The sequence below is a fragment of the Phoenix dactylifera genome, chromosome 10, assembly GCF_051530095.1.
Source record: "Phoenix dactylifera cultivar Ajwa chromosome 10, Ajwa_hap1_PhDact_Kaust_v1.1, whole genome shotgun sequence".
Taxonomy (NCBI): Eukaryota; Viridiplantae; Streptophyta; class Magnoliopsida; order Arecales; family Arecaceae; genus Phoenix; species Phoenix dactylifera.
In genome coordinates, this window is record NC_143199.1 from 29452398 (window position 1) to 29476739 (window position 24342).

At 40.6% G+C, this 24342-nt stretch overlaps 2 protein-coding genes across 6 annotated transcripts; one reads left to right on the forward strand and one right to left on the reverse strand.

Moving 5' to 3' along the window:
- Positions 1-2724: 2724 nt before the first annotated feature.
- Positions 2725-18631, forward strand: LOC103723727 (synaptotagmin-5-like). 5 transcript variants are annotated; one of them, XR_015969462.2, is made up of 11 exons: positions 2725-4001; positions 4311-4552; positions 13137-13155; positions 14893-15098; positions 15488-15597; positions 15676-15774; positions 16495-16945; positions 17046-17151; positions 17344-17572; positions 18301-18322; positions 18595-18631. XR_015969462.2 is itself a non-coding variant. In XM_088705875.2 (9 exons), exons 1-8 carry the CDS (start codon positions 3190-3192, stop codon positions 17132-17134), a joined length of 2028 nt encoding a protein of 675 aa, XP_088562001.2. In that variant the 5' UTR covers positions 2725-3189; the 3' UTR covers positions 17135-17151; positions 18301-18631. The 5 variants fall into 5 exon arrangements, 1 of the variants encoding a protein (XP_088562001.2); XR_015969461.2 differs by having other exon boundaries at positions 17344-17440; positions 17516-17572; positions 18301-18631; XR_015969460.2 differs by having other exon boundaries at positions 17046-17572.
- A 2134-nt stretch (positions 18632-20765) lies between these two features.
- On the reverse strand, positions 20766-21356 carry LOC148702350 (uncharacterized). The gene has a single exon (XM_088705323.2). It carries the CDS (start codon positions 21354-21356, stop codon positions 20766-20768), a length of 591 nt encoding a protein of 196 aa, XP_088561449.2.
- Positions 21357-24342: the final 2986 nt, after the last annotated feature.

Sequence of the window (24342 nt, forward strand, 5' to 3'; positions counted from 1 at the left end):
GACAAAAGAATTGAGAAATTTTTTGTTTCTTACTTCTGTCTATGCCTCAATATTCTTTCTTACCATTTCCGGCTGAGGAGAGTTAACTGGGGATAGCTGTTATGATCACAACAGATGAACTGTAAGCCCATAAGCGATCTGATCTGCTTTTCCCGTTAGAAGCATACGCGCAGAGGCTTATTTTGAGAGTTCAGTAGAGCTGTAGTAGCGGGACTAGTAGCTAGCTCCAGTCTTGTAGAGAGCTGTCCTTTCAATAGAAACAGCACAATGTTCAAAGTCTACTAAAATAATTTTAAACTATCATGTCATCACCATGTGAAACAAATTCTTAACAGCCACTTGATGGAGACACACGGAAGGGTCGTATTACATCGAGATGCAACTTTAAGGAAATAATTGAAACTTTTTGAAGTGCCTGTGAAATAATTGAAACTTTTTGAAGTGCCTGTGAAACACGAGCGAAATCGCGGAGGTCAAAAAGTGAATTTTTTTTTTAATTGTACTTTTTAACAAATGTCCAAAAACACAAGTATCATTGGGTCCATAATTTAATACCTTGACAACTAATCGTTTGTTTTCTGATGTTTTGACAACAAATTTTACAAGTTGCACCTAATGTCATATAGCAAACAAATTGTCCATATACACATAACAGGAGCCTCGTAATATTACTCAATGTGTTGAGTTGGGATTGAACAATAATATGTTGCCTATGATGGCTAATGTCCTAGAGTTATCTACATGAAAAGAAAATGTGATCAAAATTGAGCCAACTATGATAAATATTGAAAAGACTTGAGGTTTCTTATGAGAACCTTTTTATGTTTAGATGGATCCTAGGTCCATTATTCTCATATTTTTCATATTAAATCACGATTTGCTTGCTATGTGGAAAAAGTTGGCGATATTTGTAATGTTTTCTGTTAATATGTTTGATAAAATAAGTGCATTTACATGAACTCTCCCTTATCCGTCCATAAGGATGTAGACTATCCATGGTTTTCTAGCGATATTCATTCTGATTTTGAAATAATTTTGAGACAAGTTTGTCATTGCAATAACAAGAAAAACCAATTCCATTTTCATTTTTTGTAAAAACTATTTTTTTCCAATATAAATCATTTTAGGTTATAATATTTTTGCTATCCGCGCTCCTTATGAGTAATTTTTACATGTGCAGTGGTCAATGAAGTTAAATGTGCATTCATTTGAGGATAAGGACATATGACCAAATCCAAAAGTGCTACTTTTATGGAGGAGATAAAAAAAATACAATTATTTGTTTATTGCAAATGAAAATAAAGTGGATCTTGGTGAGTGTGAATGATGTTGAAAATTGTTGTCTATGCATCTTAAACAAATTTGTAGGATTCAAAAGAATAACATCTCCAAATCTCTGTAATATCAGCATATTTTAGATATCGCTAGTTACATCCGCACATTTGGCAAACACTGCTCATTTAATATCTAAATGAGAATTATCGGATCCTACAAACAACCATTTAAAATTGGCAATTACATCTTCCTAGTTTCCAAACCTTTCTTGCACAGTTATAATTCAGATTTTGATTGAAAGTGTATGCGGTGATACTTACTAAGGTTCAATGTACATATTACGTGTGGTGACAATTAATAATGGTTAAAAATGTTAAACTATTGTCTTTGGAAAAGATCCTAACAGGTTGTATGTATCTTAAGCATTGTACATTTATGTCAACATTGACTTATGGCATTGAAGTATGAATCTTGGAAAAAAAAATCTTGCTTGCACAAACCCTGATCCCATATGGGACAATAATATTCTTTCCAATGAGAAATGTGACAATAATATTGAGAATAAGATTCATGCACTCTTTTGTTGTACCTTTAACCTTTTGACTCGAACCTTACCGGTCTCTTGGAAAAATGGTAGCGCAAGAGGTGCCATTTCACTTGCTCTCCAGCAATGAAATGTACAAGACTTGGGTGGTGTTTGAAGCAAGACATGAAAACTTTGGATAAATGACATGGATATCAATCAAACTTTTAACAATGGGCACAAATATAATCAAAATAACATTTTTTTTCTTTTTTTAGTAAATTATGAATTTCTCACCTCCATTAAAACTACATCTCTATTTCTATCATCCATGTTTTGCATAATTCAATCACTCAACGTCCCATGCCAGAAAAATAGATTCTACACTTTTCATATATTATCTTTTTTTTCCTTCTTATGGGACTCAGATCGATCAACTCCAAAGCTAATTCTAAGTATTTATGAATACAGGCCAATCCTAATATGTAATTCTATAATTTTGCTGATTGTATTAGTCTAACCAAATAGACGTGGCCAAAATATTTAATCAATTATTACTTATTATTCTATCCTGTGATGCAATTTTAATTGCTATCAAAGATGGTGTATCTACTATTCCAACTTCCAAGTCCTTCACGGAACTTATTTTCCTTGAACTTGGTTACTGATTATTCTATCCCGTGATGCAATTTTAATTGCTATCAAAGATGGTGTATCTGCTATTCCAACTTCCAAGTCCTTCATGGAACTCATTTTTCTTGAACTTCTTGGGCCAACGTCCCAGAATAGCTGGACCACCACCTTTCTGCACGAGCCGTGATGCCAGAACCCAACCCCACCTGGACCGCGCCCGCTCACCGACCGCGCCCGTTACGTTCGCGCGCGTCCCGGGCTATCGTCCACGCGTCCCCCACCCAAAAGGCGGCAGTGTTTTCCCACCGATTGGGCGAGCGCTCGCCTCCGTCTTTCCATATATCTTTTTCTCCTCCCGGGATGCCGGTTATTTTATCCTCCCCCTCGCAAGTAAACGGAGTCCCGCCCTCGCGCCCGCCTCCGTCCTCCTCTCCGTCGAAACCCCACCGACCAAACCCTTGTCGTGGTCCGATCTTTCCGGATTTATTCTACGATCGTCGTCTCGATTTCTTCGAGGTTTCCCCCTTCCAGTGGTGTTCTTGGTCCGGCGTCCATGGAGGTTTCCGCGTCCATCGATCGGAACACCGGAACCCCTAATCGCAGGCTCTCGAGATTGCGGGCTCTATAGAGGTAGATCCGCTCGAGTTCGAGCGTCTCGAGCCGTGGGCGTTCCGGCTTGGAATCTATGTTTTCGGCTGTTGTTGATGTGAATTGCGCCGCCCAACGTTGGATTGGGGCTGGCGTTTCTTGCGCCTGGAATGCTGGTGCCGCGGGACTCTTTTGGGTTAGCTCTCTCTCAGGTTCGTTGGCGTTCGCCTCTTGTTTTCCCGGACAAATTAGGAGGTGGAGGCATCGGGTATAGAAGAAGGAGACGAAAAGGATTGAGTTTTGGATTAGGTTTGGGTGAGATCCGGAGGTGTGGATCGCAATGCGAGGCGTGCATGCCTCCGGCTGAGAATAAAAATTCAAATTTAGACATTGAGTTCTTGAAATCTACCAGGAAAAGTGTGAGAGCTCAGAAGCATATTGTCGCGAAACAGTTCTCCAACGAACTGGATTACGAGGAATCTGAGCCGATGCAGTTGGCCTCCAGCTTCACAAACTGCCAAGAAGATCCATTGGTGGATAAATTGCGGACTCAGCTCGGAGTGATCCATCCCATCCCATCTCCTCCCATCAACAGGAGCATTGTTGGCTTCTTTGTACTCTTCTTCTTTGTTGGAGTTATCTTTGACAAGATTTGGACGTTTAGGAAGAGGAATAAATCAAGCCAGGATGTACGGAATGGTACCTGGCCTCAGGTGCCGACTAGCTTCTCTTTGTTTCTGGAGAAAGATCTTCAGAGGAAAGAGTCAGTTGAATGGGTCAACATGGTCTTGGGGAAGTTATGGAAGGTGTACAGGTCTGGACTCGAAAATTGGATCGTTGGATCAGTCCAGCCAGTAATAGACGACCTCAGGAAGCCTGATTATGTGCAGAGGGTCGAACTTAAGCAGTTCTCGCTGGGGGATGAACCGTTGTCAGTTAGGAACGTCGAACGGAGGACTTCTCGCCGTGTTAATGACTTGCAGTAAGTTTTTCTTTGTTGCGTGAAACATAAGTTCTGCTAGCAGTTTGGCATGCCAGTTTAATGTAACCTGTTACTGAATTTCTGTTGTCTTTCTAAATATGGAATCATGTCTCATGTTATCTAGCTAAATTTGATATCTGGTACCCACATCTAGAGTCTCAAATGTTAATAAAATTCTTGGCTAATTTTCCAACTACATGCTTCCATTGAAATTTTATACCATTATTTATTCGAGAAAACAACCCCATCAAGGGGAAAAATTGTTGCACACTGATCTGATTTTCTATATATACTTTTCTCCTGCATCAGGTATCAGATTGGCCTTCGTTATACGGGAGGTGCTCGCATGTTATTGTCCCTATCCTTAAAATTTGGTATTGTCCCCATAGCTGTACCTGTTGGAGTTCGTGATTTTGATATTGATGGGGAGCTTTGGGTTAAGTTACGATTAATACCAACAGAGCCTTGGGTGGGTGCTGTATCATGGGCTTTCGTCTCCCTTCCAAAGATTAAATTTGTGCTGTCACCATTCCGTTTGTTCAACCTTATGGGTATGTTTTAATTTTCTTATGACTACATTTTATTTTCGTATATTTATTACTTTTAGTATAAATTTTATTTTTTCATTAAACAGTTAAGACTTTGAAATTTTGTTGTTCAATATGCCAGATAGTAAGCTAATAACTAGAAGGTATTTGCATATGTTCGCTCATTGTAATGCATGGGCATTGATAGAAACATTTTCAGTCATCATCTTGTACATAATTTGCTTATGTGCTCATTATTGTCTGCTTCAATTAATCATATGGTGGGGCATTATTTGTTAATGGCAAGTAACACCCAGAAAGTTGACATTTCACATGGAACCTGGGTGTTTCATTCTGATGTCAATTGGTCAGTTTGAACTTGTGACAGGAGATAGTTTTCAGGCTAACAACTATCAAAAGGCAAGCCAATATAAAGTAAGTAAGAGAGAGAGAGAGAGAGAGAATGGAAGAAGAACATACAATTGTCGAATGGAGCAGGGAATGAAGAAGAAGAATGGAATTAATCTAAATTGAGGTGGCATGAATGGTTGTAATCCATAATAATTATGTATAACACCTTTTAGTAGTGAAATTGGGAATAGCAAAGGCAGCTTGTATAGATTAACCATTAACCCACAATGTTTTGCATAGCAAGTTCATGAGATTTATTGGAACTAGCTGATGCAGCACCAGTGCGGGGAAAGAGGAGAAGAAGGAGGAACAAGAGAAAGAGAAGGAAGAAGAGGTTGTAGAGACGCAGGAAGAATAGAGGAGGAGAGGAGAAAAAAAGAAGAAAGAACGTAGGGGGAAAGAAATTCCAAATCACTTCATTAAACCCTAATCATGAAAATAGTTCCCTATATATAGGGCCCAAATACACAACTTGCATAAACCCCCCTTACACAGAAATAAATCCTAATGAACCCACAAATAACACAAATAAGCCCTAAAATGCAAATAAGCCCAGAAATAAAATAAACCACAAATAAACCCTAGAATGCAAATAAGCCCAAAAATAAAATAATAAAATAAATATGCAAATAAACGAGTCTGGCTCAATCCGGGGGCTCAGGATCATCTGGATGAAGGGCTCTGATGTCCCCATCAACTCCTCCCGGGTGAGAAAAACTCGACCCCGTCGAGTACAGGTCTGGCCGGCTGTCGTACTGCTCCAGAAGATCGGGGTCAATGCGCTGCAACTGTGCTTTGGAAATCCACGTCACATCAGACTTTGGTCGACCTTTCCACCGAACAAGGTAACGTTGGTAACCACCGTTCCTGCTTGAAATAACCTGCTCATCCAATATATGTTCTATTTGTTCTCTGCGTGCATGAAATTTGGGAGGTGGTGGCTCAACAGCAGGTAATAGGGCAGGGTATCCAACATAGGCAGGTATATCAATAAAGGGGTCAGAAGGCAGGAATATTATCTTTTTGTATGGGACTAAATCTTCAATATTAAATGTCGCACTAATCCCATAGTCATCAGGAAGATCCACAACATATGCATTCGAACTGGTTTTCTTTAAGATTTTGAACTGTTCTGCACTACAAATTTGCAATTTCTTAAACGTTTCCGAAGAAAGTCGTTCAAACCTAATTCTTATCATGATGTAATCTCTTTCACTTAACTCATTATAACGTCTGTGTAAATCAGCAAAGGGTTTATATTTTAAGTTATTAAAGTGACTACAGTTGCTGATTTCTCGATGCAATGAATGTGGATGTGATACAATTGATTGTGCAGACTCAAAGACTCTATACTGATGAGACATGAAAAACAGGTCTATGGGTTGCCTAAGTTTGTAATCATGCACTACTTCGAATGGACTCATACCTATGGACTTGTTAACCGAACTATTACATGCAAACTCAACTGTCGGTAACATTAAATTCCAGGTCCTAGCATATGCATTCGGTCTGAGCCTATGATGTAGAAGGTTGGGCAGAGATGCTCCGGGAACTAGATCGATTGCGCGTTGGATATCATGCATTGGAGAAAGTGCATCCGGAAGATCATCAGGGAGTGCATCAGGAAACTCCTCTAGAAGGAAAACTACTACCGGGGAATGTTCAAGGTTGGACTCCGCATGGGTAACTTTAGCTACAAGTGCCAATTCAGATGATTGGCTCTCAATATCTGTCACTACCTCTTCCACAGTTGTGATGTGAAGTGGCTTGGTTGTACTTAGATCACTAGTCTCCCTTTGGGAATCATTTTGGACAAAGTCTAATTCTGTAGGTTCGTCTTCAAAGTCTTCTTCATAGTCTTCTATATTTGGTTCATAGACTTCTTCGACATATTCGGCCTCTTGGTTCCTAACTTCTGGTTCAGTAATCGGGTAGGTCTTAGTGGAACATTGGGGCGCTATATAGCCGAATTGTTGACACCTAGAGTATTGGGTTTGGTGCCTAGGAGAGTAGGGAAGGACTACAGGTGGTGCGACCAAACCGATTTTAGGTTGGGCTGTAACAGGGGTTGGCGATTTAGGGGTCCTAGAATGTTGCACGAGCTCACGGATCTCTTGTCTGAATTCTTTGTATCCAGCCCGTATGGCAACGATCTGTTCTAAGACAGACCTCAAAATGTCGGAATCCATGGTAGCTACAGGGGTTTTATGTTGACTGAGATAGTACTCCATATCACTACAGGTTGGCATGCAATGATGACACTGGGTGATGATGTGAAATGCAGTGTCACTAATGAAACCTTAATAACTATAATGTAGGACCAAATTTGATGCAGGACAACCTACTAATGCAATCTATTATGATTTCAGAAATCAGCAAGTCTTCACAATAATAACTTAAAATTTAAATGTTGCTGATTTTTACTTCGGTTATTCAGAATTAAGGATTAAGATTATTCAATTTAAGAAGTTAGATTGCAATCAAGTAGTACAGTTGTTCTGATCCTAAATCAATATGATCGAAGAATGTTGAGAAGCATCCAGTTGTTAGGGTGTGCTAATTTAATATTTAGATTTTAACAAGGCAAATAGGATGGGTTTGAAAGTAGGGGTTCTATGTTCTGAATTTTGACAACAATATAAATTTTCAAGTATATGGCTATCATGCAAGAGAACTAGAACATAATTAAATGAACAAGTCCAAGAAAAAGTGGAAACCTATCACCTGTCGTGAAGTAGTCGACCAGAATCGTGTGCTCGTGGACTGGGGCGACGATCGGTGTGCGGCGAGTCGGCTCGTCAGATGGCACGAATCTAGTCGAATCACAGCAACTTGGTGGACCTGATATCAGCAACTTGGGGGCCTAATCAAAGAACTTCGATGGGTCTGATGATGGGCCTCAGGGGCATGGCTTGGGCCTGATGAGTTAGCTGGGCCGCAGGTGGGTTGAGGTTTGATGGGGCTCGGGTGAGTGCAAATACGGGAGTGGGCGGGTGAAATGGGTTGGGGTCCTGGGCGTGTCGTGTGACAGAGGGGAGGGTTTTCGATGGTAGTGGCCTGTGGAGTGAAGGAAGGGTGTCTCGGGTGAGTTACGGCTGAGAGGAGGGGGGAAAATAATGGGGAGATTGGGACCGGCGGCCGACGGAGAAAGAGGAGGCGGTGCGGTAGAGCAGCAGCAGCGGCGGTGATGGAGGCCGCGAGAGCGGCGGCGATGGCTCGAACTCCGGCAGGGAGGTGCGGCAGCTTCGACGATGAGGAGACTGAGCGGCACGGAGGTGGCGACGGCGAAGTGGCGGCGGCGTAGGCGGTGGCGGAGAAGCGACGGTGGAGAAGAGGGGCGGATCGTGGCGGCGGAAAGGGAGAAGATGAACAGGTGCTTCTCTCTCTCTTCTTTTTTTTTTTCTTTTTTTTTTTCTCTTTTTTTTTTTAACTCGGATCCGTTAGGATCCGGATTATCGGGTTTGACCCGACCCTATACCCGTTACGGGTTTGTCACGTGAAATCACGTGCGTTTTTTTTTTTTTTTTTTTTTGGGGCTACCGGATTCGGCTTAACGGGTTTAGGCCTTACCCGTTAAACCTTTCTTCAACCTCCCGATGGGTTCGGGAGGATACGCCGATCTCGGCGGCGGCGATCGCGAGGCGGGGCGGCAATCACGGGCGGCGGCCGGTCACGAGCTCCGGCTGGTGGCGGCTGCGGACTTTTGGCGACAGACGGCGGCCACGGGCGGCGTCAACAGGCACGGGAACCCGGGCGGCGACGTTTTCGTGGGGATATGGCTCCTCCGACGGCGGGCTCGGACCTTCACTGGGCAGCGGCGGCGGCGAGAACGTCCGAAGGTGGCTCGGCTCTGCTAGCGGCGACTGGTGGCGGCGGTGGGCGCGGATGAGGTGGTGGAGGCGGTGGCGACGACTGCTGGCGGGAGGATTGTTGGAAATTATGTCCTAAATCCAATCAATTGTTGATTGTAAATGTATTTGAATCAATTATAAATAACATGGTATTTATTCATCACCAGAACATCTTCACAAACTCCGATGTGATGAAGTCCTTAGGACTGCTTTGTGTAATGAAATATGATTTTGTCACACAGGTCCTTAAATGTTCATGACCGTATGATATACTATTAATAGGACGATAGTATTATCGGGCGTAGGTCATTGTGTATCATATTTGTTGGTTGTCTTCCAAACCAAAGAGTATAGAGATACTAGTATGGTATACAGGTGAATGGTAGTGTACGTTCACTGAACGTGACCAATTGACGGACTCTCTCTTGTCAAGAGTTGTTCCGAGTGGATATGGGTATATGTATCCTTTAGACCTGAGATTGCAACCGGTGGCTTGCAAGCAACTCACTGTACTTTGGTGCCGGACTACCTGAATTTCTAATCCAGCGACGAAAGGTTTCTGGGTCCAGTCAAGTACTTGTGGTAGTCAGTTGCAGATCAAGATGGGATTGACCTCCCTTAGAAATAAGGGTGAATGCCTTGTGTTTTCAATTAAGTAGTATCCTGGCCAGGGAAAGTCAAATCACTATCACTTGACTTATTGAATTGAAACATATTTCCGGATGGATCGTTTCAGGGTAGACAGACTCTAAACCCATCCTGGGCATTTTCTGGTCAAGAGGATGAATTATGCAGTAACCATAGTCCATAGGTTCTAGAATGTTGCTTTGCATCTATTCGGCCTATCCGGTCGTCGGGTCCCATTGCTAGATGGTTACTTCGATTAGTGCAGGAAGTGTTCTTGTACTACCGGCTTAGGTTCGAACCTGTGAGGTCACACGCTTAGAAGTTTCTGGATTGATCAAATGGCTGATTGACGATTGAGAATCGTCTAGAGGTAAAATAGTCAATGTGATTGACTGATTGCCCTAAGCAATTGTTGCTTGGAGAAGTTAATTGGTGATTAGATCACTGATTAGACTCAATTTGATTGAGTAATAGAGATTGGGCTTGACCAAATTCAAATATGATTTGAAGTTGGTAAAACCGTAATTGACACCAAAATTGGTTTGGTGAAAATGTCTAATTTGCCCCAACCAAATCAGATTTGGCTTGAGTCAAATTGGATTAAAATCAATTATGATCCTAGTATGACTAGGACTTCCTTCCCTATGTGGGATCCACATACTGTATGTGGGACCCACGTCCTGCCTAGGTGGGACCCACATACTGTATGTGGGACCCATGTCCTGCTTAGGTGGGACCCACATATTGTATGTGGGACCCACATCCCGGCCACCTCACCCCTTTGCATGCGTGACACGTGGCGGAGCAGGACACCTCTTTTGCTTGCATGCGTGACACGTGGTGGAGCAGGACACCTCTTTTGCTTGCATGTGTGACATGTGGCGGGCCTGGACACCTCACACTCCTCCTGATGTCATCCATGACCTCATCTGCCTCATGAGGTCATCCATGACATCGCCCTCCAGGCCACCTCACCCCTTTGCATGTGTGACACGTGGCGGAGCAGGACATCTCTCTTCCTTGCATGTGTGACATGTGTCCTGGCAGGACACCTCACAGGACACCTCATAGGGACACCTCACCTTCTTCTTGGCCTATAAATAGGCCACCCCTCTTCCTTCTTCCCAACACATGGAGAGCACCAGAGAAAGAGAGTGAGAGGAGAGAGTAGTTCTGAAGGTGAAAGCCCAAGAAGGAGTTCTTGAGCTGTGAAGGTCCATCTTCTTCCTTCTCCCTTTCAGCCAACCTTCTGCCTCCCTGCGAGCTAGCACTCCCCGGGAAGCTGATCATTCCGGAGCTTCGCGTGGACGAGTCATCGAGGCCGGACGCTTGTGCGGCTGCGAAGCATCCTTGAAGGAACCCCCTTCTAAAGGTAAGAGATCTGATCTCTTTTATGGTTGAGATATGATCTCAATCTTCAAATCACAAGAAATTGTGATTTATGCATATTGATTTGAATTACACAATCCTCGGGATCTGAGGGCTTTGTGATATATGGTGTCAAAGCAAAGGATTAGTGGAGACTATCCGATTCTCGGAAACTCTCACGCGTGATCGTGTGACGAAGCGTGGCTCTCCACCCGGGGGCTCATATGATGAGTGCTTTGATAGGCACGCGCGGGTGTCACCCTATGTATTAGGACTGAGCCTGCGCCACATGTGATGTGCAGTTGAAGACTGTCTTCGACTGGTACCAGAGTTAAAATATCTAAAATATCAAGCATGTTTTTGGTTAAAATGTTTAACCCGTTCTTTCCGCATAAAAATTTTCTGAAATTCATGCTTAGCCCTCTGCACGCACACCATCAAGGATCCGGCGCAGGGCTTCTGTGTGGGAACCGTGAAAGAAGAAAGGGAAAAACAGAAGGTTTTTTTTTTTTTTTTTGCTGTTGGTGGGAACCGAGGGAAAGGAAGATTGTAGTTGGATCGTGGCTTTGGCAATAGAAGCAAAACCAACCCGCTCTGATACCAAGTTGATGCAGCACCAGTGCGGGGAAAGAGGAGAAGAAGGAGGAACAAGAGAAAGAGAAGGAAGAAGAGGTTGTAGAGACGCCGGAAGAATAGAGGAGGAGAGGAGAAAAAGAGAAGAAAGAACGTAGGGGGAAAGAAATTCCAAATCACTTCATTAAACCCTAATCATGAAAATAGTTCCCTATATATAGGGCCCAAATACACAACTTGCATAAACCCCCCTTACACAGAAATAAATCCTAATGAACCCACAAATAACACAAATAAGCCCTAAAATGCAAATAAGCCCAGAAATAAAATAAACCACAAATAAACCCTAGAATGCAAATAAGCCCAAAAATAAAATAATAAAATAAATATGCAAATAAACGAGTCTGGCTCAATCCGGGGGCTCAGGATCATCTGGATGAAGGGCTCTGATGTCCCCATCACTAGCATTGTCTAATGTTGTGCTTTCCAAGATATGTAGCACCCATGTGAGAGTGTATAGTGGGCTGCACTTTGAGAGGTCTTTAGCTGCTTGAGAAAATTACCATTATAAAAGCATGACTATCTTTCAGCATGTTCAATGCACATGCCTTGGGGAGGGGAGTGGAAAAGAAAAAAAAAATAGGGTAGATTTCCTTGTAAGACTTTTCCCTTAGGAGGGATTTCTTTACTCGACTTCCCTTACCTTTACTGCTCTAAAGATCGGTCGTTCTTTTCAAGCACTCCCTTGTTCCCCTGAGGGCTATTCTTGAATATGAAAAAATGTTCTATTTCTTTTATCGTGCAATCTAAGGTGTTCTCAAACGGTGACGCCTTGTGTTCGGAAGCCACAAGTTGCTCTTGGGAAGGAGAAAGAGACAGCCACTCTTGGAAAAGTTAAAAACAGAAAGGAGGGCAGAGTCCAACTTGGTGGATCAAGATGCACCACCCAGAGTTTGCATTTTACATTCAGAAGACAATTATATCAAGAAGTAGAAGATTTTCTTGCAGATTGATTCACCCTTACAATGAAGATAACAGCGTAGGATGTAGATAGAGATTGTGATTTGATATGGCTTATTTTTCTTTGGAATAATCTACATTTAGTATGATTAATTAATAAGATAACTGATTGGTCTAACACAAATTTGAAATCATTGCACAAGAGATAACCATTATGGGTCATCCCAATAAGGTTGCCATCACCATACAGCAAAAGGTTTATTTTGAATGGTAATCCTTCGAAGACTCTAGCAAATCCAGCATTTTGGGAAGGTGGCAGGCATAGTTCACTGATTGTGAAGCTGAGGTGGCATACTTAGAGTCTGTTGTTCTGTATTTCTATTTATAATTGTTTTTCACCAATGAAGCAATAAGAGAGCTATATCATTGTCTCTAAAAGAACTTATGAAGTTCCCCTCAAAAGAGTGCATACCCAATAATGTAATGGGAGTTGATTTTGATGTTTTCCTAGCCTTCACAATTTTGCTGATTATTTTTGTGCATCAGACTGCTAACCGAAGAGGATACATAGAGAAACTGAGATGCTTTTCAGTATTTTTCAGTATTTCTTCAGCATCACAATTTTTTGGGCTAGTTATGTGATGCTAGGCATCACAATTTCTGGTCTTGTTATAAACCACTATATGCAATTTATTCTGATACATTTTAGTCAAAGTGCTTGAAATGTCCATGTGGATATTTATATTGCACAATTACTTTGATGTGTTACTAATGGTAACTTAAATGTTCTTTGCATGGAATCGGCAATTCTTCACCAGCAATTCCTGTTATATCAATGTGAGTAAAGTCATCCATGTTCTTTCTATCTCCTCTCTCTCTCTCTCTCTCTAACTCATTTGCAAATTCGTTGTTCCTCTACTCTTAGATCTCATTTCTTACTGCATGGCAATGTTGCTATGATTATTATTTTTATTTTTATAAACATTATGCAGAAATCCACATGGCCAGGCCCTTTTCTCAATAAACTTGCGTAACTAGAAGTGGCTAAAACAATTTTATTTTTATAATACCATTTACAGCAAACGGGGATTCATGGTAAAATAAAAAAATGGGGGTTATCGATAGATATAGAAATAACTTCTATTCTCTAAAATGGTAAAAGAAACTTGATTTCAATTTTGTCAGCATGTTGAGTATGTCACTATCCTGTGTCCGTGTGATATTTCTTTCTCTCATGGTAATGCCAACTTGTGTTTTTTAAGTTATATCAAGTTTGAACAGGGCTCCGGAAACCTATCATAACTTTAAAAGTGTGCCAAGGGTTTTTATTGTCATCTTGGACAATTTTAGATGCTCTGTTGTTGCAGGTTTTTGCAGGCTAATACTAGTGCATTTAGAAAAATTTGGACACTGCTTTACCTGAGTGGGTCGGAATTACCAGCAACCTAGAATCACTCAACCTCGGTTTAGAGGTATCACCTGACCCTGCTCAAACTGAGGGTGGAGATAATCAGATCTCTAGAACCAAAAGATGCCTCATTCATTTCACTTACACATATATGGGCATAACACATGGTAATCCCAATATTAGCGTATCTACTTCTTGTGTCTGCCATCTTATCTGTATCCTTCGTTATCTGGATTTACCATATCAACATATATGAAACATGTTATATCTAAATTTGTGTTTGTGGCCATGCTTCTTACATGGTTGCTGTTTCTTAAGACACTTTAAGAAATGATTTCTATATGAAATGTTTGGGTTTCAATATCTAAATTTGTGTTTGTGGCCATGCTTCTTACATGGTTGTTGTCTCTTAATACACGTTAAGAAACAATTTCTATATGAAGTGTTTGGGTTTCCAATGGGACTCAAAAAGGCACAGTTTTAACTTTCAACCCAACTAAAGATTTTCAGCCTGTAGCCCTACATGAGAAATCTCTTGAATTGTTTTATATCCTAAATACTTCTTTTAAGACATAACATACTCTGTGACTCGCACACCATATTTTGTTGGTGAGGATGGTGAATATATTATGATAGGTGAACGTAGAGACCAGAAATGGCATCTTATATAAGTAGCGAAGTAGATATATCTTCAATATGGATTTATATGAGTTCTTCAAAAGGTGGTGCGTAAGGTGCTACATTAGTGGACGTGATGTAGCTCCTAAAAACACATGTTTAAATTTTTTTAGTATGTTCTGTGAATATCTGGGCATATCCTTGTTAATTAATTGTTACTAGGGTCCAATCCTTTTATCCCTTTCCTATTTTATTTGCATGCTATGGTGTTTCTTCTTTTGACTCATCTAACCCCTCATTGTCTTTGAGTGGATTTTCATATTTTTGTTTTTGACTGAAAAAGTATCTTATGTTTCATCAAGTGCTATGCTTTACATTTTCCCGTTTGTGCTTTCACCCATTATGCAAACATGATAAGTCTCCTCTCTTTATGAAGATTGCAGCCAAAACTGATGTTTGTCGATTATTCATGCTATCATATGATGATATATTACTTTGGTTTGTTATGCTACATTCTGAGCTAAAAGCTTTACTTTTCTTCTTTCTAGGTTCCTGACGAAGCTTCTAACTGAAGATTTGCCTCGACTTTTTGTGCGTCCAAAAAAAATTGTCCTTGACTTTCAGAAAGGAAAAGCACTTGGCCCTGTTTCAGATGATTCTAAAACTGATGCAATTCAGGAAGGAAATAAAGATTTTGTTGGAGAGTTATCAGTGACTCTAGTTGATGCTCAGAAACTTGCTTATGTCATATTTGGTACCTGTTCTTACCTTAAGAGAAAAGTTTCTTTGCCATTGATCTTCTATTGCATGTAAAAAGAGGCCCGACTCTTCTGTTTTTATAAGTCCTTCCTTTTACATGTCAATTAAAAAATACAGTATTTAACTATTTATGGCAATTTTTGATATTTAGCCTTTGTTTTGGTTGACCTGCTGAATGTGATTCTGATTCTGGGCATCTCTACAGGAAGTCAGTGCATACCTATAGTTCTTTTATTTTGTTAGTTTCAGAAGCATGCATTGTCAAGTGGAATCATGTTTTCAGATGTAAATTTGTTTTAAAATGGTTTATATTTTTTGTTTTGTAATCATTTTTTTTATTTTATATTTTAGCAAAATTTGATTTACCCATGCATGCATGAGCAGGGAAGACAGATCCTTATGTTGTTTTAAGTTTGGGTGATCAGGTAATTCGAAGCAAGAAAAATAGCCAAACAACGGTCATCGGGCCACCTGGAGAGCCCATCTGGAATCAGGTAAGCCATCTTTATTGTAAGCATTTTTCAGTCAAGTGCTGAACTTTTAAGGTGATGTATATTTTGGCATGTGAACAGGATTTTCATATGCTTGTTGTGAATCCTAGGAAGCAGAAATTATATATCCAAGTAAAGGACTCCTTTGGATTCATGGATTTCACTATTGGCACAGGCGAGGTAAAGTATTGCTATGTTGAATGGTTGATCCATCAGAAGTGGTTAATTAATAAATTTGACCATGTATCATTCACATTGTTGTCCATGCTTAATACATCTGTAACAACACCCTCAACAAATGTCATATAAAACCGTTTTTAGATCTTGAATAGAAGTTGTATGAGACGTGTTGTCCTGTAACATAAGATTAAGATTCTCAAGTGAAGGTGCTTCCATTAGTAGCTGGCTTCAGAAGTTCTAATATAATATTTTTCTTTGAGAATGCTTACCGTGTATTTGAGTAACTCATTTTAAACTTTGCATTTGAATCTTACCTTAACTACCCCACTCTGGTTTATCTGAGATTATCATGTCGAACACTGATAATTTATTGTCATCGATAAGATACTCTTTTAAAATAATAATAGGGATGATTTATGTTTTGGTTGTCTACATATGATCTTCATTGGCTTGGAGAAAGCTTATGTTATTTTACCAAGAAAGGCAAGTTGGTGGCTTTAAGAAGGAAAAATGTGCAAATAAATGATACTTTGAAATCATTAAGGACGTGTGATGGGAAAGTGACAAGCATTTGGAGTAGCTGTAAACTTGAATAGATAAGGCAGGGCCCTGAATCTATGGTTTAGGCTTTATGTTTATATTTTTTTTTCTTCAGTTTCATATTAGGTATCTTTCTGTTGTTTGTAATTCATATTCATTATGACTTTCATTGTTTACTAGGTTGAGCTAGGATCTCTTCAAGATACAGTACCAACGGACAGAATTGTAGCTTTACAAGGAGGTTGGGGATTGTTTAGGAACCGATCTTCTGGGGAAATATTACTGCACCTCACATACAAGGCATATGTTGAGGACGAAGAAGATGATAGCGTAAAAACAGAATATGCAGATGGTGATGCATCTGATGACGAGATGCTAGACTATGAACATGCAAATGGCACATCTGGACAAAGTAAAAGTGACCCTGATGAAAAAGAAAGAGAATCATTTATGGATGTCCTAGCAGCTCTGCTTGTAAGTGAGGAATTTCAGGGCATAGTGGCATCTGAAACAGGAATTCCAAAAATTCCTGAGGAGTCCAATTATTCAGAATCAACAATATCAAGAGCCCGTGGTCGTAATGCTGAGACCTCACGTCTTGAACCTGATAGTGTTTCAAGTGGTGTCAGAGGTAATGCCAATTTTTTTCCTATTTCTGTTGATATATGCATTAAACAGCAAACTTCATAAATTTTTTATATTGTGATTTAACTTTTGTTTTATTTTTGCAGAGTCAACATTAGTTTGGCTTGCTGTGATAACAACTATAGCTGTGCTGATCTCTATTAATGTTGGCGGTTCAAGTTTCTTCAATCCGTAATATCATTCAAAATACCTGTGAGCAGCTGAAACATCCTTTTTGATTAAATCAAGAAATTCTTAAAAACTCATCATCTTGAACCTTCTTGCACTTTAAAATCCTGAGGAAGCTATCTTTGCCTACCTGCTCTTTATACATTGTAAAAGCAATATCACCAGTTTGAAGGCTACATTTTATTTTTGTGATGACCCGTGCATTTTTGACCTTAGGAAATCAAGTTTAACAACTACTCGCAGGAGTATCCAGCCAGTCTTTTTGGATCTATATATGCTGGAAACTGTGTTGCTACTGGCTACTTTTCTGAGGGTGAACCCCTACATATTTTCATGGTTGAAACTTGTCAATAAACTTGTTGATTTCATTTTTTGTTTTTATTGGCAGACTCCCTTTTCAGTCCTTTCTGCACATTGGGCTTGAAAGTTATGTGACAATCTCGAGGTATTTTAAATAGCGATGGAGTAAATGACAATTTATTCATTTTCAGTGATGTTCATGCCCTCATTTTATCAAGAAATGTTTTCTTTGCTCTTAGCCTCTTACTATTATGCAGATGTATAAACTGGACCCTAATGCCTATCCACACAGTTCAATCTTAAATATTAATATTCCCATTTTGGATGTTTCTTAAAGAAGTTCCTTCTAATTTTTCTTTATCTTATTCGAATAATTATACTGCAGGGTCGTGTGCTTAATTCGATGATCTGCTATAATTAATCATTTAACTGTACATACAGGACATTGCACACAGTCTATTCTTAATGAATGTCATAAGATAAGTGCACAAAAAAGATCTGAAATTTGGGTGGAGGAAAATCCCTATACCTGCTTTGCTTGTATAAATCTTGTAAAATATGTGCGAGCAAAATAAAGTATTAGCTATTACTTGAGGATGAGTTTAACAGTACCCAGCACCTGATCTATTAGCTTTTTGAGTGGTGATTATGACGAATGGGATCTTTTTATTATTCTTTTGTTCACAACTGATGGATGAATTACTTTAATCTACTTTTAGAAGCTTGTACTTATAGATATAATCGGCCAGATCTAATCTTTATTTTTTCAATTCTGTATTTTGTTTGAATTTGCTGGCCCTTCTTTTATGGCAATAAATTTAAATTATTCCTGAGAATGACTAGATGTTTACTGAAAAGTCGTTCTGTTCGCAGGCGCGGCAAAGAACATTTCAAGGTAGAGTGATAATCAAGTAATACAATGTTTTCTTGTGACTGCATTCTGTCTTCCTTTCTGGTGTAATTCAACATACTAGCAGAGGAACAGGCTTGTGGTGGCACACCACCCCCCCCCCCCCCCCCCCCCCCCCCTCATTATTTTCCACTGATGCTTGTAATTTTGTTATCCATACCTCATGTCCATATGCCATAACACTTGTATTTCTGATCTTGACTCTGTCAATGTGTAACTGAAAAAGCATTAGTTTTTGGTTGGTTTTGTTTGTGCAGAAACCTGGGGAATAAATTCTGTCTATAATTTATGTTCTTTGACTTCTCTTTCTAAGATACCATTCTGAATTGTAAGCATGCATGCATATTCTTTTTGCTTGCGAAGCATCTCTAGTCCGGCTAAAAATTATGCACTCAGTAGACTGATCTTTTTCTATTGATGATGTATCAAATGGTTGAAATCTCTTTTCATGGATGGTTTCTTCCCTTGTATGTTGCCTATTTTGAAGTCCTGTAAAAATTGAGATTGGAAGCACATCTGATATTTTTATTTTAAGATCGTTTTGGTCACATGGATGACTCATATTTCTAGTGTGAATACATCCAAAAAAGTCAAAAGATAACAACTTTTGAAGCGTTCTAGGCAGCTTCCTCTCATCTACCCAGAGGGCTCCCTCGAAGTGGTTATTGATATACGAGACCACCCAATCCGTAGCTCCGTTAGTCTTTCTATAAACATGCTTAGTCTGGAAGGCAACATCTCCACCTACTATGGTCCGAATATTCTTGAGCAATGGGTGGCAGCTACTTATGTCGCCGGTGCATCTCTGGAACCAGCCAATCACCATAGCCGAGTTGCCCTCAAGCAAGACTATGCTAACCTGCAGCACACGCCAGGCTTGACACAGCGCTGCCCAAGCAGTCTTCAACTCTGCCCCATTCGCCGTTAGAAAGTCTCGAAACTTTCTTCTCTCCACCTTGTCGGTGTAGACCCTGTCACTTCTCTTCGCATTAGGCTCCTGGGTTGCATTTGAAGTTTCCAGTAACCAAAGTCGAGATCCCTTGAGACACAAGATTGGTGATCTCACCCTAGAGAGCCCTCCTCACCTTGTAATTAGTACTAGTATATACTCTAGATATAATCCAAGGAGTTTCATTAGGTTCCGAAATTATGATTATAACTTGCTGGGGGCAGTGGAACACATCCACAATAGCGACACCCTACTTCCATAAGACCATGATGCCCTCCGACAGGCCTCGAGACTCCACAGCAAAGGACTCCCAAGTAGTCGAAAGGCGACACTGAGCACGACAGAGGCTGTCTTCAGAAAGCCGCGTCTTACACAAGAAACAGATGTCCTGGCCATTTACCTGGACCAGTCTTCTAAACGAGGTGTTGAAGGAGGGCTTGATAGCTCCCCTGCAATTCTACACAAGGATCTTCATTTCGCACAATACTGCAATTTCGGCCCTTGTGCCTCGCCGCATAGGGCCCCATCACCCAACATCTCTAACTGGGCCGACCCATCACCAATCCCCTCACCATCAATCCTTTCCGAGTCGCCCCCCAGCACCGTCATCCTAGCCCTTCTCACCGCTAATTGGTGGTCTAGAGGGGCGGTAGTGGAGCCCGAATTCAGCCCGCCACCCGCCAGCCCACCGCCATTAGCCTCCTTTCCTGCCACCTCCCCCCGGCCTGGAGCCCGAAATCCTCACATTCAACTTGGCCTGGGCCTCACCTCCGGACGTCACAAGGCTTGGAGCAGCCCCGGGAGACCTCACATCCACCGGCCCCAGCGGAGTCGGAGAAGAGTCAAGGGTTGCCAGGTTTGTAGTCCGGGCTCATTGGGAAAGATGCTGGCGTATGGGCGAATGGGGGGAAGCCCCGTGCTCTGCACACCCGAGCCCCAGTCAGGCCCAGCCTTTTGCTTGGGCACCACGGGTGCACCCCGCTCGTCCGCACGAGTGGTCCGGCCCGCACTCCCAAGGCGACCCACATTTGAATAGTCCGGGCCTACCCCGACCGAACTGGTCACTGGGCTCCTGGGCCTTTTGTTTGATAGACCCAGGCCTGCGTCCATCATCAGCACCTATGGGCCGGCCTGCACCCTGGCCAGCCCAATACTACCTGCGTCATCCGCTGAGTCGACTAAGTTAGTCGGCGGGTCAAAACTCGACCCGACTCGGCGATTACCTTGAGTCATTCCCAACCCTGAGCCCGAGTCACCCCCCTCATCGGCCGGCCAATCCTTCGGGGGTGGAACGTCGCCGCGCCATTTTCCCCGGCTTTCGCCAACCGTCCAAGTCCGATGGCAAGCCGGGAGAACTTAGGCGGTTGGGCGGGGACTACAGCTTGGAGGAGGATGACTTAGGGGTTGACTCAGTCATTTTTTTCGGCTGCCGCGACCTCTTTGTGCAGCTCGCGGGGGCCGAATCCTCATGGCCGCCAACTAATGGCCAAAGATCGGATGCCGAGACTCCTTGCCAGAGATCGAGTCTTGCTCCCCGTGGCCTCCATCGGTTTCCATCACCACGAGGCTAGGGGACCACGTCTGCTCCTGCCCCTCCTTCTCCATCATCGGCGTCGGAAACCTACAGGCCGCTTCGGCATGCTCGATTTGCCCGCAACCGTAGCAGAAGTCGGGCATGTTCTCGGAGACGAAGGGATGCCATAGCACCCTTACCTTCTTCTTGATCTGAATGCAGGGCAACAACGGTGCAGTGGCATCGATGGCCACCTTAACTCTAGCAAAACTCATCACCTTCTGCTGCTCTGTTGTCCCGTCGACGGCCAGCAATTGGCCAGCCACCATAGCTATCCGAAGGATTGTCTCACTCGACCAATACTCCACCGGCATCCTTGGTAGCAGGATGTAGACCATTGCCGTCTTCACTGCATCCAGGCCGGGCACAACATCGGGAGCCCACAGCTCCATGGCCAGCAACTGGTCTGCCAGCACCCACGGGCTGCTGGTGAGGGTGAGATCCCGGTCAGCAATGGTCTTGAAACGGAGAGCGAGGTAGTCGTCGGCGAGCAGCATCGCTTCCACCTCTTGCTCTGTCTTCCCCCGAAGAGCGACGTCCCGGGCTATCTACTCGGCCGGCACCCGACGACCAAGGCTTCAGACAACCACCGCCCGATCCTCTCACTCATTTCGAGATGCCTCGATCGACTCCTCCGGCAGCTCGAGGATTGCCGTGAAGTGCCGCCATAAGTTCTTCGCCTCCTCCTCTGAGATCGGGTGTGTTGCCCAGCCCTCTAGCTTCGCCCGACCACACTTATCCTCCCCCCGCGTCAACGATCCTCGGCTCCCACCTGCAGCAGCGTTGCCCATCACCTTGCTCACCTTCTCTGCCATTACCAGTCGCACAAAAATCAAAGCAATCCCCTGAGAGCGAACTAGCCGTTACATGTTAACTCTTTAAAAAGGGAGTAAGCTACCCAAACTCAAGATTCAAACAACTGAACATACAATGTGAAAATATTTAGAAATCAAAATTTATATGGTTTAGTGGTCCCTAATTAAATCACTAAGGCCCTGTTTGGGGGAGCTGTTGGCAGTAGAGCTGTTAGAAGTAGAGCTGTTGGAAGTAGAGCTGTCTGAAGTAGAGCTGTTATAAAAAGCTGTTTGCTGTTTGGTAACTACATTCGTAAAGTGCTGTGGTACTTTATTTTGTGTTTGGTAAACAAACTGAGAAAGTACTTTTATATGACAAAATTACCATAAAGGACATTGCATAGTATTATACAACAGAACATAATAAAACATAACATAAATTAATACATAAATATATGATATAGTATAATATTATTGTAATATAAAATAATATTATGTTGATATAGCATAATAGTAATATAATTATTAGAGTAAATTAATATTTGGTAATATAACATAATATTAAATTATTTAACATAACATATTAATGTATGCTGATATAATATAATATATATTATATTTATAGTATAATACAATAATAAAAGTATAAAATATTATAATTATTAGTATAAATTAATTTCTCATAATATAACATAATATTAAATTATTTAAAATAACATATTAATGTATTATAATGTAATGTAATATAATACAATATTTATAGTATAATACAATAATAAAGGTATAAAATATTATAATTATTATTATAAATTAATTTTTCATAATATAACATAATATTAAATTATTTAAAATAACATATTAATGTATTATGATATAATATAATATGATATTATATTTATAGTATAATACAAAAATAAAGGTATAAAATATTATAATTATTAGTATAAATTAATTTTGCATAATATAACATAATATTAAATTATTTAACATAACATATTAATGTATTATGATATAATATAATATGATATTATATTTATAGTATAACACAAAAATAAAGGTATAAAATATTATAATTATTAGTATAAAATAATTTTTCATAATTTCTCATAAAATAATTTTCCGCGGTCCAGGGGCTCTTCTTCGTGGTCCACGCTCGAGGAGGACCTCAGCGTGGGCCGCGAGGTTGATGATAAAAAAAAAACAATAGATTGATTTTGGAAGGTATGGAAAAGGATTAAAAATTTTTTCTTCTAAAATGTGGTTCAAGAGATGCATACAAAATTGAAAAGAAAAATACCTTTTCTTATGGAAGGGAGTCTGACGGCTAGGGTTCTTGGCTCCAGCAGATTTTTAGGTTTATAAAGGGACAAACTATGTAATTATGTTATTTTAATATGGGCATTTTTGTCAAAAATACAGCTTTCCGAAAAAGCTGAAACAGCTTCCTCCCAAAAGCTCCAAATTGGAGCTTCCTCCCAAAAGCTGTTTTCAGCTTCCCGCAAAAGCTGAAACAGCTTTTTGAAAAATTTACCAAACACAGTTTTTCATCTAAAAGTACTTTTGGAGGGCCAGAAAGTGCTTTCTGGCCCTCCAAAAGCTCCCCCAAACAGGGCCTAAGTATCAAATGGATGGTTTTAATATGATGAAAAGCTAATAAATTTAGATTCACAAATGTTTTAAAATGTGAACATTGTGATCCATAAAATGAATTTTTAATTTTCTTATCCTATTATGTATTTTATCCTATTTCTCATCTACTGGTCTCAATGAAATAACATTAGCATACTAAGAGTTTGATGGATGAATATGTCTTCCTTCATCAATGAGAGACTTGGGGTCGAGCTTTAAAAAGTCTCTCGTCAATCCACTACTTTTTTTTTTTGTAGCCTGGTGATATCGAGCCTCAAAGTTACTGCCAAACTCTCAATCTTTCACTTTCTTTTTTTTTTTCTTCAATCTAGTGGTTTGGTTCTATAATATGGGTTTCAAATAATCCATGTTACGGAACCAAAAGACGACTAGGCATAGGGCCTCCAACTTGACATCACTTGCTATGAATATAGACGGAACTGAGACCTTAACTTCTTCTTAATATGCTAATTCTGTTGTTCACTTTTCTAGTTAGAGTATACCATTATTTAGAACCATTTTTAGAAACAACATAGTAGGAGACGAGGAATGATTAAAAATGATAAATTTGAGATCGTGTCGAGCGCCCTCCCACCTTCTCTTTGTGAACTATTTTTATATTATTATATAATGGCCATAAATAAAATTTTAAAAAACTGAAAATAGACTTTTTTTTATACCCTATCTTATAATCATACCCATACACGCACACACACATCGTGTATGTGTATCGGACTACACATTTTACATCAACCTTATATTAATTTTAAGAAGCGAGCTAACGAATTTAAAACCAATAGCAGACCGTTTAAATCAAAAATTCAAACGGTCATGTATGATTGACACTATAAAAAATATCTAAAAATCAGAATTTATATAATTTGATGATTCTAACCCATGAATCAAATTTGTACAACAACAGGCCGGTTTAGCGAACGTACCTACCACGTTGAGAGAGATCATAGCTGGTATGCTAATAAATAAAGAAAGAATAAATAAATAAATGAATTAATAAATGCATAAGTACTTAATAATAGAAACAGTCACTGTTTCTCCGAAT

Excerpts from the sequence above, each read along its gene's own strand:
- LOC103723727 (XM_088705875.2), top strand. The coding sequence starts at position 3,190 with ATGCTGGTGCCGCGGGACTCTTTTGGGTTAGCTCTCTCTCAGGTTCGT. Across the intron at positions 4,002-4,310 it reads CGCCGTGTTAATGACTTGCA|GTATCAGATTGGCCTTCGTT; the intron begins GTAAGTTTTTCT and ends CTCCTGCATCAG. Across the intron at positions 15,099-15,487 it reads ACTTGCTTATGTCATATTTG|GGAAGACAGATCCTTATGTT; the intron begins GTACCTGTTCTT and ends ATGCATGAGCAG.
- LOC148702350 (XM_088705323.2), bottom strand. The coding sequence starts at position 21,356 with ATGCTGCTCGCCGACGACTACCTCGCTCTCCGTTTCAAGACCATTGCT.